The sequence below is a fragment of the Hypomesus nipponensis genome, chromosome 2 (assembly GCF_054491055.1).
Source record: "Hypomesus nipponensis isolate SF chromosome 2, ASM5449105v1, whole genome shotgun sequence".
NCBI lineage: Eukaryota > Metazoa > Chordata > Actinopteri > Osmeriformes > Osmeridae > Hypomesus > Hypomesus nipponensis.
In genome coordinates, this window is record NC_140362.1 from 2,516,369 (window position 1) to 2,533,455 (window position 17,087).

Sequence of the window (17,087 nt, forward strand, 5' to 3'; positions counted from 1 at the left end):
CGGAAAGTCATGAAGCTGGAAACCACACCATTCTCCTGTCTCTTCATGCACATTTACGACAATGCAGAATTAGAGGCAATAAACTTGATATTAAAATGGCAAGGAATGTGTTTGTCTATATATGTATTATATTTATTTTTCGTTATAAGCAGCTCTTATCTGCAGGCAAATTTATCATTGACGTCATGTAGCCTACGTTAGTTGCTTAACTGTCGTGATTTTGAAGGACTGAGGCCAACTTTCTTAAGAAAACATCTGTGGAATGAGGAGGCGGTTGAAAAGGCTTGTTAGTATAGTCTACTTTCCTACCGGGAAATGTCCAGTATGCTAAATTATTGGTTGATCTAGCAGATTCAGGCTTACTTTGTTACTAAAGCCCAAACCTCATACATTAATTCGACTACAATGACATACATCATAATCCCCATATCCGGCGACCTCGCACACTTTTGTCACTTGACTAATTGCTTGAAGGTTGCGTTCTCTCACGTTTAAAAACGGAAGAAAATGTGTTAATAAATTCTGAAGGTGTCTTTGGTCCTTTGTCTGCTTAATCTTTTTTTTATCCGACCCAAACATCACAATTTCAACAGCTATGAAAGCATTTCGCAACCCTTCTAACCCGTAGTCCCGTTTTCATCTGAGGTCTGTGTCAGAATGCATTGTATCTCCACAGCGTAAGACAATGTAACCCCAGACTTTCACTCTTTCATTTAGTTAATTATTTCTACCTCAGAAGTGCCTTTTAATATGAATTTTACATTTACGATCTAGCTTACATTTCCATTAAAGTGCAGTCCAGGTTTCCATAAAGGAACCGGCTATATTACATTCCAGTCTTTCTGGAGACCGGCTCGTCTGGCGGCTGTTAGGACCAGGGAGAAGTTGATGAGTCACACCAGGGCCGACGGGTTCAACACAGTGGGGGCTTCATGAACATCACCAGTGCTATTAGGAGACAAGGTAGGGTACTCTCAGAAGTCATCTTCATCGTATGATTCCTCCATCAACGAGGGGTCTTAGAACCGGAGGAGTCAGTGCCACACACACACGTGATTGTAGAGAACACAGCATGGCTTGTTATGCAAGCCTTTCTGCTCACTTGAGGAGGACACAGTGACAGTCTACCAGGTATCAGTCAGCAGTCAGGATCAAAACACAACATACTCCACCCTATCTCCCAGGAGGAAAGGGGACTTGAATTTAAAAGACAAACATTTTATTAGGAAAGTTGTCAGAAGCACAGAGAATAGTGAACATCCCAAACCATCTGTTCTACATGAGGTGTCTTATATAAAGGTGCAAAAAAGCATTACAGTTGATAGCATCTCGAAATTAGAATTAAACTAGGAAGTAATGTGCAGTAGGTCTAAATGATTTTTTTAAAAAGAGCTTCACTCAGTGGAGTCATAAATCTAACAAGAAATACTTTCGAGAATCAAATACACTCGTGGGGTTCTCAGGAAGGAGTACAGAATCGCAGAGATGTCTCACAAAACATTCCTTCCACACGTTTCATTTTTTTTTGTTAATTACATTTTGTCGCTAACAGACAATATAAATATTCTGCATATAATCATTCAAGGCAAAGATGCAGTTCTCAGTCTGATTTCTCAGGAGCACATGTTCTGTTGAGAGGGAGAGAGAGAGAGGAAGAGAGAGAGAGGGAGGGCAGGGAGGAAGCAAGAGAGCGCAGGGAGGAAGAGACTACAGGAAGTGAGAGGAGAGAGGGAGGAGAGCAGGGAAGGTAGGGAGGAGAGGAAGGTGGGAGAAGAGGAGGGAGGGAAGGAGGGCCTCTCCAACAGGCCTCTTCTTTAGTCATTCTCAAACTTGCTGTATGGGTGGTCAGTGTCTGGGATAAGACCTGCAGAGAGAGACGGAGGGAGGGAGAGAGAGAGAGACGGAGGGAGGGAGAGAGAGAGAGAGAGGGAGGGAGAGAGAGAGAAGGAAGGAGAGTGTGAGAGAGAGAGAGAGAGAGAGAGAGAGAGAGAGAGGGAGGGAGAGAGAAGGAAGGAGAGTGTGAGAGAGAGAGAGAGAGAGAGAGAGGGAGAGAGAAGGAAGGAGAGTGTGAGAGAGAGAGAGAGAGAGAGAGGGAGGGAGAGAGAAGGAAGGAGAGTGTGAGAGAGAGAAGAGGAGAAATTGTTACAAATGACAGACTTGAATGAGCCAAACACTTGAATGGAATAGAACCCAAATAGGATTCGCGGCCCCTGTAACGACAGCCCATTATAGCCCCTGTAACGACAGCCCATTATACCCCCTGTAACGACAGCCCATTATAGCCCCTGTAACGACAGCCCATTATAGCCCCTGTAACGACAGCCCATTATAGCCCCTGTAACGACAGCCCATTATACCCCCTGTAACGACAGCCCATTATAGCCCCTGTAACGACAGCCCATTATAGCCCCTGTAACGACAGCCCATTATAGCCCCTGTAACGACAGCCCATTATAGCCCCTGTAACGACAGCCCATTATAGCCCCTGTAACGACAGCCCATTATAGCCCCTGTAACGACAGCCCATTATAGCCCCTGTAACGACAGCCCATTATAGCCCCTGTAACGACAGCCCATTATAGCCCCTGTAACGACAGCCCATTATAGCCCCTGTAACGACAGCCCATTATAGCCCCTGTAACGACAGCCCATTATAGCCCCTGTAACGACAGCCCATTATAGCCCCTGTAACGACAGCCCATTATAGCCCCTGTAACGACAGCCCATTATAGCCCCTGTAACGACAGCCCATTATAGCCCCTGTAACGACAGCCCATTATAGCCCCTGTAACGACAGCCCATTATAGCCCCTGTAACGACAGCCCATTATAGCCCCTGTAACGACAGCCCATTATAGCCCCTGTAACGACAGCCCATTATAGCCCCTGTAACGACAGCCCATTATAGCCCCTGTAACGACAGCCCATTATAGCCCCTGTAACGACAGCCCATTAGTGTTGATCCGAGTCCTCCAGGGGAGGTGGGTGAGAAGGCGTGGGTGAGAAGGCGTGGGTGAGAAGGCGTGGGTGAGAAGGCGTGGGTGAGAAGGCGTGGGTGAGAAGGCGGGGGTGAGGGCAGTGTGGTCAGGTCTGGGAGAGAGCTGAACCACTGCTGTCCCTGTCGGATGTGAGGAGGGATGGAAACGCAGCCCCATCCATCACTCTGTCATGTTGTCCATACAGCCAACCACACGACCTGGCACCTTACTACCACCAGGGGACACACACACACACACACGCACGCACGCACGCACACACACCTACCACCGATTGTCTAGCTAGCTTCTCCATCTCCCTCCAACCTACCCTCTCTCCTTTCTCCTTCTCCTCCCTCTATTACACCTCTCTTTGTCCCTCTCTCATCCTCCTTCATAGTCTACCACTAAAGGGTACTATAGTATACCGTGGCCCTGCTTCCACACTGTATGGAGGGCATGTTGTTGTGCTGACTGCTAGCGTTCATGTTTATGTTGATGAGGTGTTCAGGAAGTGACACAAGGCCAAAGGTCATGGACGCGGGGAGCAATTCAGAAGGACTGGAGCTGTATATGGGCGGAGCTACTGAATAATACATCCATGTGACCTCAACATAGAGAGAGACACAGGAGAGAGAGGAGAGAGACAAGACAGAGAGACACAAGAGAGAGACAAGAGAGACACAAGAGAGACACAAGAGAGAGACACAAGAGAGAGACACAAGAGAGAGACACAAGAGAGAGACACAAGAGAGACAAGAGAGAGACACAAGAGAGAGACACAAGAGAGAGACACAAGAGAGACACAAGAGAGACACACAAGAGAGACACAAGAGAGACACAAGAGAGAGACACAAGAGAGACACAAGAGAGAGACACAAGAGAGAGACACGAGAGCTACACAAGAGAGAGACAAGAGAGAGACACAAGAGAGAGACACAAGAGAGACACAAGAGAGACACAAGAGAGAGACAAAAGAAAGTCACAGTAGAGAGAAACTTGAGAGACACAAGAGAGAAATACAGGTGAGAGACACAAGAGAGACGTACCATATTTTTTACGGATCTCATCATGCTTGGTCTTCCTCTCCGCCTTCCTGCAGGGACAGAACGGCAACACAAATACATGAGCAACTTTCATGTTCCAGTGAAGTCATCTGCATACAATAACTGTTCATTGAATCCCCAACATGGATTATGAGCAATGACACACTCAGATATGAGCTCTTCTCTCTCTGTGTGTGTGTGTGTGTGTTAGTGTCTAGCAGTAGCGGAGCAGCATTGGGCTACAGGGAGACGGGTCGTTATTTAACGCCGTCCCTGACGTTGTTGTTGTTTACCACCGTCAACTCTGACAGCGGCTCGTAAATATCAACAACAGGGGCGTCGGCAGCCATGCTGCAGCTGGAGGTGAAATACAAGCGCGGCGCTGGCAGACAGTCCCCAGGACATCCCTCTCTCTCCATCAGGAACACAAAGAGGGGGCGGGGGGGTCATAGACACACACACAGTCCCTGGGGGAGAAGCGGGGGGGGGTCACACCACACACACACACACAAGTCCCTGGGAAGAGGACTCACCACCTCCTGGAACGTAAATCTACCCCTCCCACACACACACAAAGAGGTGGGTGTAAATTCAGTCAGCCTCCATTGCCAGGTAGTGATCTGTGAGCAATCAGCGAAGGAGAAGGGGGGTGAGCACAGTCACCATCTGTCCAGCCACCCCCCCCCCCTCCCAGGCTGACTGCTACATAACTGCACACGCAACAAGTGTGTGGTATTGAGGTGTTCTAGCTAACTGCTGGACTGTAGCACAGGAGGTGGACTTGTGCTAGCTAGCGCTACGCTAACTGGGTGCTATGTGATGGCGACCAGCTCCCCAGAGTCCCTGGTCATCTCCAGCTGGCTCCGAGATGACGTGGAGGATTAGCGAGCTGGCTCTCCTGGGAGCTGCAGAGGGGACTGAACGTTGAGGACAGAAACAGGGGTCCTGGGTCTATATGGGTCACCACACTGACAGGCCTGCTTCTCTCAAACACAGGAGCAGGGAAGAGTTCTCTCAGGGCAGGGGAGAGGAGAAGCTGGAGAAGGTTGGTGAACTCAGTGTTTCTCTCTCACACACACACACACACACACACACACAAGACCATCCTCCTCTGAGTGATAAGCCACAGTTACTGACTATCTTTCTGCACGACTGCTCACATTAAACAACAACCCAGGCCGCCATCTCTGGAGGACAGGCCCTCAGGGAGGGGGGGGGGGACACAGGCTCTCAGAGGGGGAAGGGGGGAAGGGGGGAGGGAAGGAGGGAGCAGGAGGGGGAGGAATACAGGCTTTTGGTGGTTGACTGAACCACAGAGGACTGAGAGGAGACATATACAGGGAGGAGGAGGGAGAGATTCAAGAAGAGGGTGAGAGAGATACAGGGTGAGAGAGAGATACAGGGTGAGAGAGAGATACAGGGTGAGAGAGGGCGGAGAGATACGAGGTGAGAGAGAGATACAGGGTGAGAGAGGGCGGAGAGAGATACGAGGTGAGAGAGAGATACAGGGTGAGAGAGGGCGGAGAGAGATACGAGGTGAGCGAGAGATACAGGGTGAGAGAGGGCGGAGAGAGATACAAGGTGAGAGAGAGATACAGGGTGAGAGAGGGCGGAGAGAGATACGAGGTGAGAGAGAGATACAGGGTGAGAGAGGGCGGAGAGAGATACGAGGTGAGCGAGAGATACAGGGTGAGAGAGGGCGGAGAGAGATACGAGGTGAGAGAGAGATACAGGGTGAGAGAGATACAGGGTGAGAAAGGGGAGAGAGAGAGATGGAGGCTGGTTTAGAGGCAGAGAAGATGGAAGCTGGGTTCGAGACAGAGAAGATGGAGGCTGGGTTAGAGGCAGAGAGAGGGAGGCTGGGTTAGAGGCAGAAAAGATGGAGGCTGGGTTAGATGCAGAAAAGATGGAGGCTGGGTTAGATGCAGAGAGATGGAGGCTGGGTTAGAGGCAGAGAGAGGGAGGCTGGGTTAGAGGCAGAGAGATGGAGGCTGGGTTAGATGCAGAGAGATGGAGGCTGGGTTAGATGCAGAGAGATGGAGGCTGGGTTAGAGGCAGAGAGAGGGAGGCTGGGTTAGAGGCAGAGAGAGGGAGGCTGGGTTAGAGGCAGAAAAAATGGAGGCTGGGTTCGAGGCAGACATGGCCTGGTCTTGGACAGGCCTGGTCTTGGACAGGGTCTAGCTCCACAGGATGTGGCATCCACCACATATCCTGCTGCTGACATCATCCATACAGAGCAGCTGTTCAGCCTCACACACAGGGCCTGGTGTGTATATTAACACACACACACACAGGGCCTGGTGTGTATATTAACACACACACACACACACACAGGGGCTGGTGTGTATATTAACACACACACACACACACAGGGGCTGGTGTGTATATTAACACACACACACACACACAGGGGCTGGTGTGTATATTAACACACACACACACACAGGGGCTGGTGTGTATATTAACACACACACACACAGGGGCTGGTGTGTATATTAACACACACACACACAGGGGCTGGTGTGTATATTAACACACACACACACACACAGGGGCTGGTGTGTATATTAACACACACACACACACAGGGGCTGGTGTGTATATTAACACACACACACACACACAGGGGCTGGTGTGTATATTAACACACACACACACACAGGGGCTGGTGTGTATATTAACACACACACACACACACAGGGCCTGGTGTGTATATTAAGACACGCGCACACAAAGACCCATACACAGAGATATACACACACACGGCTTGGCAAAACCCCTCTTATGGGAGATGTGGTCCTGAGTCCCGCCCCCACTGGGACTACGCATGGTCCTAGAGACCCCCAGCTGAGTCTGCTTGACCATGACCAGAAGAGAGGAAGAGGTCAACTTACCGTTCATCCGTGCGCTGTCTGACCTCTTCTCTCCTCCTGGCAAACCTCTCCTCATCTCTGTCAGGCCTGGACACACACACACACACACATGTTACTCCAGCTAAGCCACCACCCAAAACAACATCCGCGCTAACGATGGTGAGCCGCTGGTAATGATGTGCCTATTCTTCGACGCCAGGTTCCTCCAGGGGACCCAACGTGTCAGCTCTGTTAGCTGGGTTCCGGAACAGCCTATCACGCGTTCCGGAACAGCCTATCACGCGTTCCGGAACAGCCTATCACGCGTTCCGGAACAGCCTATCACGCGTTCCGGAACAGCCTATCATGCGTTCCGGAACGGCCTATCACATGTTCCGGAACGACCTATCACATGTTCCGGAACAGCCTATCACACGTCCCACAGATATGCAGAGCCAGACAGTAACAATTCTGATAGAATGGGAGACAAGCTGAGAATCAAGTCTGGGGACAAACTGAACTCTCCTTCTTTCACAGCTTATCTAGTCTCCGTACAGCATGTCTGTGTGACCACTAAATATATTTGGGAGCATTTTGTGTGGGGGCAAATATTCGTTATGGTGCAACCTGTTTTAAATTATTTACAAAAAACTTGTTAATTAGCCTACTGCAGAGTATGTTCCTGCTGTGAGCAGATACAATAACCAGTCTAACATTCTATCTAGCATTCCATAACCAGTTAAACTTCATTCTTCATTCTTAACTTTAATGCAGGTTTTAGTTCAAATGAGCTATCAATCACTCTTGTCACTATGCTCCGTTGTCACACGACAGGAAGCAGAGACACAAATGATATGAATCTATCCAGAGTGTGTGCGTGTGGGAATTTGTCTGGTGTGTGCGCGCGTGCGTCAAGTCAGGACAGATGATTGACATGCACCGACTGGGTGCTCTGGAACTTCCTGCCGATCCAAGCCAATCCGTGGCAGGCCTGCAGACTGACTGGCGTGACATTTCTTCAACTTCAGCTTAACACACACACACAGAACATCTGTCCAAGCATGGCTCCATTTCTGCTTGTGCTTTAGCAAGTTCTTCAATGATACTGCCCCTGTGATATGTTACGGCTGTGTAAGATATGTGAGGTGTAAAAGGAGGGCCCAGACTGGTCAGGACTGGTCAGAGCGGCCGAAGGAGAGACTGGCGTTGAAGTGAAGCACAACCAACCGGTGAGGACGTCGTGAATCCACGAATGGTGAAGTGTTTGGGTTAGTCAACATCATGTCACAATGCTAACATCCTTCCCAGAGACACACACACACACACACACACTTAGTGTCTTAGAGTTACGCAGTACTGGCTGTGTTTGTGTGTTGTTGTTGTTGTGTAAACAGAGGACTTCCTGTGTTACCCTGCTTGGCTCCTCCTCTTCCTGCAGCAGCAGCAGCAGCAGCACACGCTGATGCTGACCAGCAGGGTCCCGCCCACCACCGCCATGGCGATGATCAAGGCCTCGAAGTTCACTGGACGAGACAGGGAGAGACCGGGTCAGGTGACCGTTTGTTTACGGGCAGAGTCATCGTTTGTTTACAGCAGACTCCAGAGTCTGTTTAACACCTTGTGATGTGGGATTCTAATGCGTTTCTAAAAGGAGGCGAGTATCTCATCTTGCGTTTCGACGCCGAAAGGGAAAGTGCACATGCCGCATTTCTGCTAAATACTTTTCCGTTTTGTTTTTTCTTTAGCCAATGCTACCCCCTACTGGTGAAGAGATGGAACTGCAGCTCGTGTCACCCGGGACGGGCCAGATGGCTGAATCTCTGGTGTTTCACCTCTCGTCATTGTGACTCATCTTGGGGGTCATGCTTGGGGGTTTTGTCAACAAGCCCAGACAGAACACCAAGCGACTGAATCAACCCTCAACCAATCAGAACACCACATGACAGGACGCAGGTCGAAGGTACATCTACCTGTGTGCAGTTTCGCCCAGAAGCACACACACACACACACACACACACACACACACACACACACACACACACACAACAGGGTACTGTCTTAACACTAGCTTTTTATTCCCTATTCAAGACGATTCTAAATATCATGTTCATGTATCTCTGTGTGTGTGTGTGTAACTGCTCTTTCGTTTACCATTAACTGCGGACTCCACCTTTCCACCCGAGACCTCTACATGTATGTGTATGTTGTGTGTAAGCATGTCTTGAGTCTTGGTCCATGTATGTATGTAAGCAGGTCCTGTATGTAAGCATGTCATCTATGTCTGCAGGTCCTGTCTGTCTGCAGGTCCTGTATGTAAGCATGTCATCTATGTCTGCAGGTCCTGTCTGTCTGCAGGTCTGTCTGTCTGCAGGTCTGCAGGTCCTGTCTGTCTGCAGGTCTGCAGGTCTGTCTGTCTGTAGGTCTGTCTGTCTGCAGATCCTGTCTGTCTGCAGGTCCTGTATGTCTGCAGGTCCTGTGTCTGCAGGTCCTGTGTCTGCAGGTCCTGTATGCCTGCAGGTCTGCAGGTCCTGTCTGTCTGCAGGTCTGTCTGTCTGTAGGTCTGTCTGTCTGCAGGTCCTGTCTGTCTGCAGGTCCTGTCTGTCTGCAGGTCTGCAGGTCTGTCTGTCTGCAGGTCCTGTCTGTCTGCAGGTCCTGTCTGTCTGCAGGTCTGTCTGTCTGCAGGTCTTGTGTCTGCAGGTCCTTTATGTCTGCAGGTCTGCAGTCCTGTCTGTCTGCAGTCCTGTCTGTCTGCAGGTCCTGTCTGTCTGCAGTCCTGTCTGTCTGCAGGTCCTGTCTGTCTGTAGGTCCTGTCTGTCTGCAGGTCTGCAGTCCTGTCTGTCTGCAGGTCTGTCTGTCTGCAGGTCTTGTGTCTGCATGTCCTTTATGTCTGCAGGTCTGCAGTCCTGTCTGTCTGCAGGTCCTTTATGTCTGCAGGTCCTGTCTGTCTGCAGGTCCTTTATGTCTGCAGGTCCTGTATGTCTGCAGGTCCTTTATGTCTGCAGGTCCTGTATGTCTGCAGGTCCTGTATGTCTGCAGGTCCTTTATGTCTGCAGGTCCTTTATGTCTGCAGGTCCTTTATGTCTGCAGGTCCTGTCTGTCTGCAGGTCCTGTCTGTCTGCAGGTCCTTTATGTCTGCAGGTCCTTTATGTCTGCAGGTCCTGTCTGTCTGCAGGTCCTGTCTGTCTGCAGGTCCTGTCTGTCTGCAGGTCCTGTCTGTCTGCAGGTCCTTTATGTCTGCAGGTCCTTTATGTCTGCAGGTCCTGTCTGTCTGCAGGTCCTGTCTGTCTGCAGGTCCTACTCACCCCAGCACACCCCCCATCGAGCCTGAGAGAGCTGGCACACAGAGGAGGGGGGCAGAATGTAGCTCACAGGGTAGTCAGTACACGTGCTGTTGGTCTCACACCACAAGCACTGCAGAGAGGGAGGGAGGGAGGGAGGGAGGGAGAGACTCAGGCACAAGACTGCGACAAGACAGTTGTAATGTACTCTTGGGCTCATAGGGTTTCATGTAATTTCAAGTGAACCAGACTGCCATTGTTCTGTAAAGAAAAGCCATGAGATCGGATATATTTCGCATTATTGGCTAAAATATTCTGCGGGAACAGCGTCCCCTTGAACGGAAGAAAGTCCGGCTACATACACTGACCACAACTTAGCTTTGCATCCTCTGGTTCACTTTACCTCCCCTACTTATCAGGTGAAGACTGACCAGTGACCAATTAGCTAGCAACAAGAGGTATAAGGGTAACCAACTGACAACAAGAGAATGAATGCGAAAACGTCAGTTATAGGTTAGCTTGGCAACTCATATCGAAACAGCGGACTGCAACGGAAAGTATGTAGTATAAATATGGCGGTGGGGCCTGTTTGAGCGTGCCTTACCTTGGCGTTCCTAACACACGAGTCACAATCGTTTTTTGTTTTGCAGGCTGAAAGAAACGTGGAGAGATAGACTGGGTATGAATTTAAATTGGCATTTTACTATATTTATACAGTAAATCTGCACTGTGGATCTTCATCTTGAATTATTGATTTATTGTGTCTACGCCACAGAAGCACCAGCTTGTAAAAAATAAATAGCAACCACATTAAGATACTAAATCAGCACAGATAATACTAAACAGGAAACCTATGAGAACTGAGCATACGATGGAACTGATATATATATATATATACAATACGGCTTTGTAGTGTAATCCAACTAAATCATAAAATATTGTCTTACGACTCGCTGAAGACGTCGTTTTGCATTCCGCCGGACTTAAAAGAAAACCGACAAACAGCACCACACTAAACACCGGGAAGGCGACTCTACGTCTTTCGATAGAATTCATTTTCCAAAGTTATGTCGGTAATCTTGTCTAGTAGCTTGCTGTTGGTTATAGGCTATTTTATTAAACAACGATGTCAACAAACTCAGTCGTGTCTACTTCCTGGATCTCCTGTCACCTTTTCTGAAGAAAACGAAAGCTTCGGAAAGTCATTAAATAGCCCATAGCGCCACCTACTGCATGCATGCGGGACTGAAGCTTCCTTTACGCAGCTTGCCTGTAGAGGGAGACATTGAGAAAGAAAGCGCAAAAAAATAGACTGCAGACACAATCTTTGTGAATTTTGCTGTACGCAATTCATGGAAGTTATCCTTCCAAGATGCGTCATCACTAAAACTCATGATTAGACACAGTGGTGTGTCTAAAGGTTGCTTTTCCAGCTTGGTGTTACTAATATCTATCTTTAGAACGCACCTGAAGCTGTGTGTGTTCCCAAAGTGTTCAGAACCAACAGCTGCCTTATTATCCACTCCCGCCGAACTAAATGACTATAACAAAAGAAAGCATCGATTTATGACGACCCAACCTTGCTTTTTATAATTTCCATAATTGTAGAGCAAATTGGTGCATTTAGACGCAAATTACCAGGTAGGAGTGTGGCTCCCATGAATAGGCCCAGCCTGTCTCTTCTTCCCAACCTCCCCAGCCAAAGTATAAAACGCTAATTGTAGGTCGATAAACACGCCTTGTGCTCACCGTCTGTGTTTCATTTACAAAAGGAAGTTTCTGACATGAGTGTGTGTTTTTGTAAGTTCATACATCAGCTTAGTTTTATAGCTGCAAAAAGGACTCGGAGGAGGATTAAGCTGATGCTAACAGAAAAGATCTCACACAGCGGAAACTTGATATGTCCATCTCTTCCCTTTCTCTCCATGTTTCTCGCTCTCTTGATCGTCCTTTCTCGGTCTCTGTCTCGGTATCTTTCCGTCTCTCGCTGTTTCCCTCTATTTCTGTCAGTCTAGCTTTCTGTCTCTCCGTATTTCTTCTCTCTCTCTCTCTCTCTCTCTCTCTCTCTCTCTCTCTCTCTCTCTCTCTCTCTCTCTCTCTCTCTCTCTCTCTCCCTCCTTCCTCTCTTTCTCTCTGTGTCACTCTATTCCCCTCTTTCTAGCACTGTCTATTTCTATGCCTCTCTCTTTTTATTTATATCACTCCCCCTACACCCCCCTCCCTCTGTATAGTGATGGGGTGGTTCTGGGGTGAGATATGCTGTGATATGTATGTCTGCGTATTGTATAGGAAGGGTTACATTCAGCAGGACTGAGGTTAATGTACTATATATACACTGCTGAACATCCCCACACTCTCCCATCATCACTGTGGACTGAAAGAGACTATGTTTTCTCTCTCTCTCTTTCTCTTTGTCTCTCTTTATCTGTCTTTCTCACTCCTTGTCTGTCTCCCTCCCCTCTCTCTCCTTTTTTGCTCTCTCCTTTCCGTCTGTCTCTCTCCTGCTCCCTCCCTCCCTCCCTCTATTCCTCTCTCTCTCTCTCTCTCTCTCTCTCTCTCTCTCTCTCTCTCTCTCTCTCTCTCTCTCTCTCTCTCTCTCTCTCTCTCTCCCTCCCTCCCTCCCTCCCTCCGTCTCCTCTGGCTCAGTGGTGTGTTTCCATAAGATAAGACCCTTGCTCATTTCACACATGAGCAGAATGGAGTTTGGGGCTACTGGGTGTGTGTGTGCGTGTACAAGAAAGAGACGGCTCCCGAGAGAGAATGACGGGGGAGAGCTGCTTCTCTTTTCTTCACCTTCCTTTCCGAGCTTGGAGTGGATGATTGGTCGCTCCCATGGGTGATTGTGTGTTTGTGCTTTTTTTCGCGCGTTTGCATGTGTGTGTTTGTGTGTATGTGTGAGAGAGAGTGCGTGTGAGAGTGTGTATGTTTGTAGTGTACGTGTTTTGTGTGTGTGTCTGCATGAGTGTGTGTATTGTGTGAGAGAATGCGTGTGAGTGTGTATGTGTGTACTGTATATGTATTGTGTGTGTGTGTGTGTGTATAACCCCGACAGGTTGTTGAGAACATGCCCCCCCCAGCTCTCTCAGACCAGTCTTCTCTCCGCCTGTGTTGACACAGCCAGCGTCAGCTCAGCACACATCCCTCTAGCGGCCACGGGCCCCTTCCTCCTCCACCTCCGCCTCCTCCACACCTCCACACCCCGTGGCAGCGAGGACTGATGAAGAATGACCTCCCTCCAGCCTGGCTCTCAGGAGGGACGGGAGCGACGCAAGTAGACAGCAGATAAAAAGAGTTATCCATGCAAATACAGGCCAATGACGCTCTCTCCCTCTCTCTCTCTCTCTCTCTCTCTCTCTCTCTCTCTCTCTCTCTCTCTCTCTCTCTCTCTCTCTCTCTCTCTCTCTCTCTCTCTCTCTCTCTCTCTCTCTCTCTCTCTCTCTCTCTCTATCCCTCTCTCTCTCCCCCTCTCCCCCTCTCCCCCTCTCTCTCTCTCTCTCTCTCTCTCTCTCTCTCTCTCTGTCTCTCTCTGTCTCTCTCTCGCGAGGGGCCATTGTCTCTGCTGTTCAGAGAGGGGGGTTGGAGAGAGGAGGAGGGGGGTTAGGGAGAGGAGGAGGGGGGTTAGGGAGAGGAGGAGGGTTAGGGAGAAGAGGAGATAGAGGGGAGGGAGTACAAGGAGAGGGAGGAGAGAAAGGTGGAAGAGGAGAGAGAGAGAGAGAGAGATGGACAAACAGCAGAGGGAGGAAGGAGAGAGAGATGGACAAACGGCAGAGGGAGGAAGGAGAGAGAGATGGACAAACGGCAGAGGGAGGAAGGAGAGAGAGATGGACAAACGGCAGAGGGAGGAAGGAGAGAGAGATGGACAAACGGCAGAGGGAGGAAGGAGAGAGAGATGGACAAACGGCAGAGGGAGGAAGGAGAGAGAGATGGACAAACGGCAGAGGGAGGAAGGAGAGAGAGATGGACAAACAGCAGAGGGAGGAAGGAGAGAGAGATGGACAAACGGCAGAGGGAGGAAGGAGAGAGAGTTGGACAAACGGCAGAGGGAGGAAGAGGATGGGTTTTCCCCATCTTTATTGACTTAGGCAGAAGGGATTTAGCCGAATGATCTTTCAGCATGTGTGCATAATTCCCTTCCTCAAGGTGCAGATTGGTTTGGGTTTGAGTTTAAAGGTACAATAGTGAAGATCTTTTCATTCAAAATGTAGTTTTCTTCTCTATAAACATGTTGCGAAAGCTCTCTGGCCCTCTGAGAGTTGTTTAGACACACATACAGCTCAGTGCCAGTGGAATGTCTATTTCTAATTTTGGATTATGTTCAGCCAATTATGTTCCAGCAATCTTGTTCCAGCCAATCACCTTCGACTAGGCGGGCCTTCCTCTTTAGGTCATTTTGTGAAACCACTGTCAACCAAACTCAAGCATAACTCATGCTTGAGTATAATTACGACTCCCAGTACAGGGTTATGGTACGTGTGACTCTTACAGACTGTACCTGCCACACACACACACACACACACACACACACACACACACACACACACACACACACACACACACACACACACACACACACACACACACACAATGTCTCTCATAGTCACAGGACATGCCGGGATCAGCTGGGAAATTACAACTGCTGCCTTTCTAATAATATGATCGACATGAAATTATACACCCACCCACCCACCCACCCACCCAACACACACATGCACACACACACACACACACACACACACACACCTATACACACACATGCCCATAGACATCCATAAACACACACACACACCAAAACAGCAAACAAATATACAATATGAATTGAGTTTACCACAGGAAATGAAAAAATTGCAAACTGTAATGATAGAGGAAAAATAAATAAGAAGTATAGTGCAGAAGAAACACAGTTCCTGTATTCCTGGCCCAGCAGAGGGATGTCACCACCTGCCCCCTCCTCCACATCTTCCCCCTCATCCCACCCTTCCACCTAGCAACCCCTAAACAACCGCGATGGCGGGTGAAGTCATTAGCGGCGGGCGGAGATGAGCTGTGTGTCGCCATGGCTTCTGGTGCCACGGGGACAAGGTTACCGCCTGTTCCCACGCTACAATGCACCAGAAGATCTGGAAACCATGAATATACAGTTGTCCAATCCCCAGAGCTGAAATAGAGAGCTGCTACTGTGTGTGTTAATAGAACTTGGGTGGAGAGAGACGGGGGAGGGAGAGAAGGGAGGCGGAGGGAAAGGAGGGAGGGAGGGTGGGGGAGAAGGGAGAGGAGAGGTGGAGGGTGGTGGAAGAAGGAGGGGAGAGCGAGAGGAGAGGGGAAGGGAGATTGGAGGCAAGGAGAGAAGGGAGATGGAGGGAGAAAAAGGAGATGGAGTGAGAGAAGGGAGATGGAGGGAGAGAAGGGAGATGGAGGGAGAGAAGGGAGATGGAGGGAGAGAAGGGAGATGGAGGGAGAGAAGGGAGATGGAGGGAGAGAAGGGAGATGGAGGGAGAGAAGGGAGATGGAGAGAAGAGGGTGCATGAGCAGAGCGGTGTGACTCACAGACACATTTGTCTTTTAACTTTACCCCTGCCCCTTGCCAACCTCCATACTTCCTTGTGAACAGACATGAGTCACCAACTACCTGTTTGTAATGTGTACAAGTAGGTTTCATTAATTTTACCATCTTAAGCTATAATGACGATGTTAAATGAAGCCCCTCTCTGAAGCTCACACAGTCAACAAAACAGGCTTGGTGCCAGTGTAGAGACAGGTGAGATGGAGAAGGGGAGAGGAGGAAGAGAGAGGGGAGAGGAGGAAGAGAGAGGGGAGAGGAGGGGAGGGAAAGAGAGTAGGAGGTGGAGAGGATGGAGAGGAGGAGAGGAGGAGAAGAGGAAGAGAGGAGGAGAGAAGGGGAGGGAAAGAGAGTAGGAGGTGGAGAAGGGGAGAGGAGGAAGAGAGAGGGGAGAGGAGGGGAGGGAAAGAGAGTAGGAGGTGGAGAAGGGGAGAGGAGGAAGAGAGAGGGGAGAGGAGGGGAGGGAAAGAGAGTAGGAGGTGGAGAGGATGGAGAGGAGGAGAGGAGGAGAAGAGGAAGAGAGGACAGAATGGATGGAGGAGGGCACCCCCTCACCCCCTCACCCCCTCACCCGCCTCACCCGCCTCACCCCCTCACCCCCTCACCCCCTCACCCCCTCACCCGCCTCACCCGCCTCACCCCCTCACCCGCCTCACCCCCTCACCCGCCTCACTTCATCACTCCCAGAAACCCAATTCAGGAAGTGTGCAGTGTCCTCTGAACTTCTTCTGATGACATCCTCACACACATGTCCTCTGGGTGGTTTGTTATTGACACAACAGAACCGCAGACGAAGTCCATCCTCCGACCGGGAGAATGAAACCGTACCCGCATAAATCACACAGGCATTCACACACTCTGGCGAAGAGGCAACCAACAATGGGCTAATTATCCACCAATTACCTGCCCGACAACCGCTTTACATGTTTGACTGACGACCTGTCACCTTGGTGACGATGGCTGTGCGGGACGTGTTGAAAGGCACAAACAGGCCGCCTCATGGAATGCTGTTAAAAGATGTAATTATGGTACACTGACGGCCGTGTGTGTGTGTGTGCGGTGTGTGTGTGTGGGGACTGGGGAGGCTGTAAATCTGCCATAGAATTCTCCCACCTGTTCACTCTGTCTGTTCACAGCTAATGAGCTGTGGAATAAACACCTTCTCCTTCTTTGAATGAGTCATCTTCTGTTGCTCCCTGGTGACTACCTGTCAAAGTCCAAGTCAAATGTATTTATAAAGAACATTTAAAAACAATATATGTTGACCAAAATGGTCTACAGTCAAAACATATAACTAACTAGACATATTTATAGGACATGACAAACAAACAATCCTACCCAATTGCAGACTCAAATGCTAAAGAAAAAAAGATAAGTCTT

At 49.4% G+C, this 17,087-nt stretch overlaps 1 protein-coding gene across 2 annotated transcripts; it reads right to left on the reverse strand.

Annotated features, from left to right (window-relative positions):
• Nucleotides 1-1,202: 1,202 nt before the first annotated feature.
• LOC146300372 (pituitary tumor-transforming gene 1 protein-interacting protein) lies at nt 1,203-11,334 on the reverse strand. Of its 2 annotated transcripts, XM_084702268.1 has the most exons (7): nt 11,098-11,334; nt 10,755-10,801; nt 10,175-10,283; nt 8,284-8,395; nt 6,915-6,980; nt 4,024-4,070; nt 1,203-1,864 (listed from the first exon to the last, which is right to left on the reverse strand). In XM_084702268.1, exons 1-7 carry the CDS (start codon nt 11,204-11,206, stop codon nt 1,815-1,817), a joined length of 540 nt encoding a protein of 179 aa, XP_084558394.1. In that variant the 5' UTR covers nt 11,207-11,334; the 3' UTR covers nt 1,203-1,814. The 2 variants fall into 2 exon arrangements, with proteins under 2 accessions (XP_084558394.1, XP_084558395.1); XM_084702269.1 differs by lacking the exon at nt 6,915-6,980.
• Between the last annotated feature and the right edge of the window lie 5,753 nt (nt 11,335-17,087).

Coding starts and splice junctions, on each gene's coding strand:
- LOC146300372 (XM_084702268.1), bottom strand. CDS start 11,206: ATGAATTCTATCGAAAGACGTAGAGTCGCCTTCCCGGTGTTTAGTGTG. Junction 8,396..10,174: donor TCGATGGGGGGTGTGCTGGG/GTGAGTAGGACC, acceptor TGTCTCGTCCAG/TGAACTTCGAGGCCTTGATC. Junction 4,071..6,914: donor AGACAGCGCACGGATGAACG/GTAAGTTGACCT, acceptor CTGTCCCTGCAG/GAAGGCGGAGAGGAAGACCA.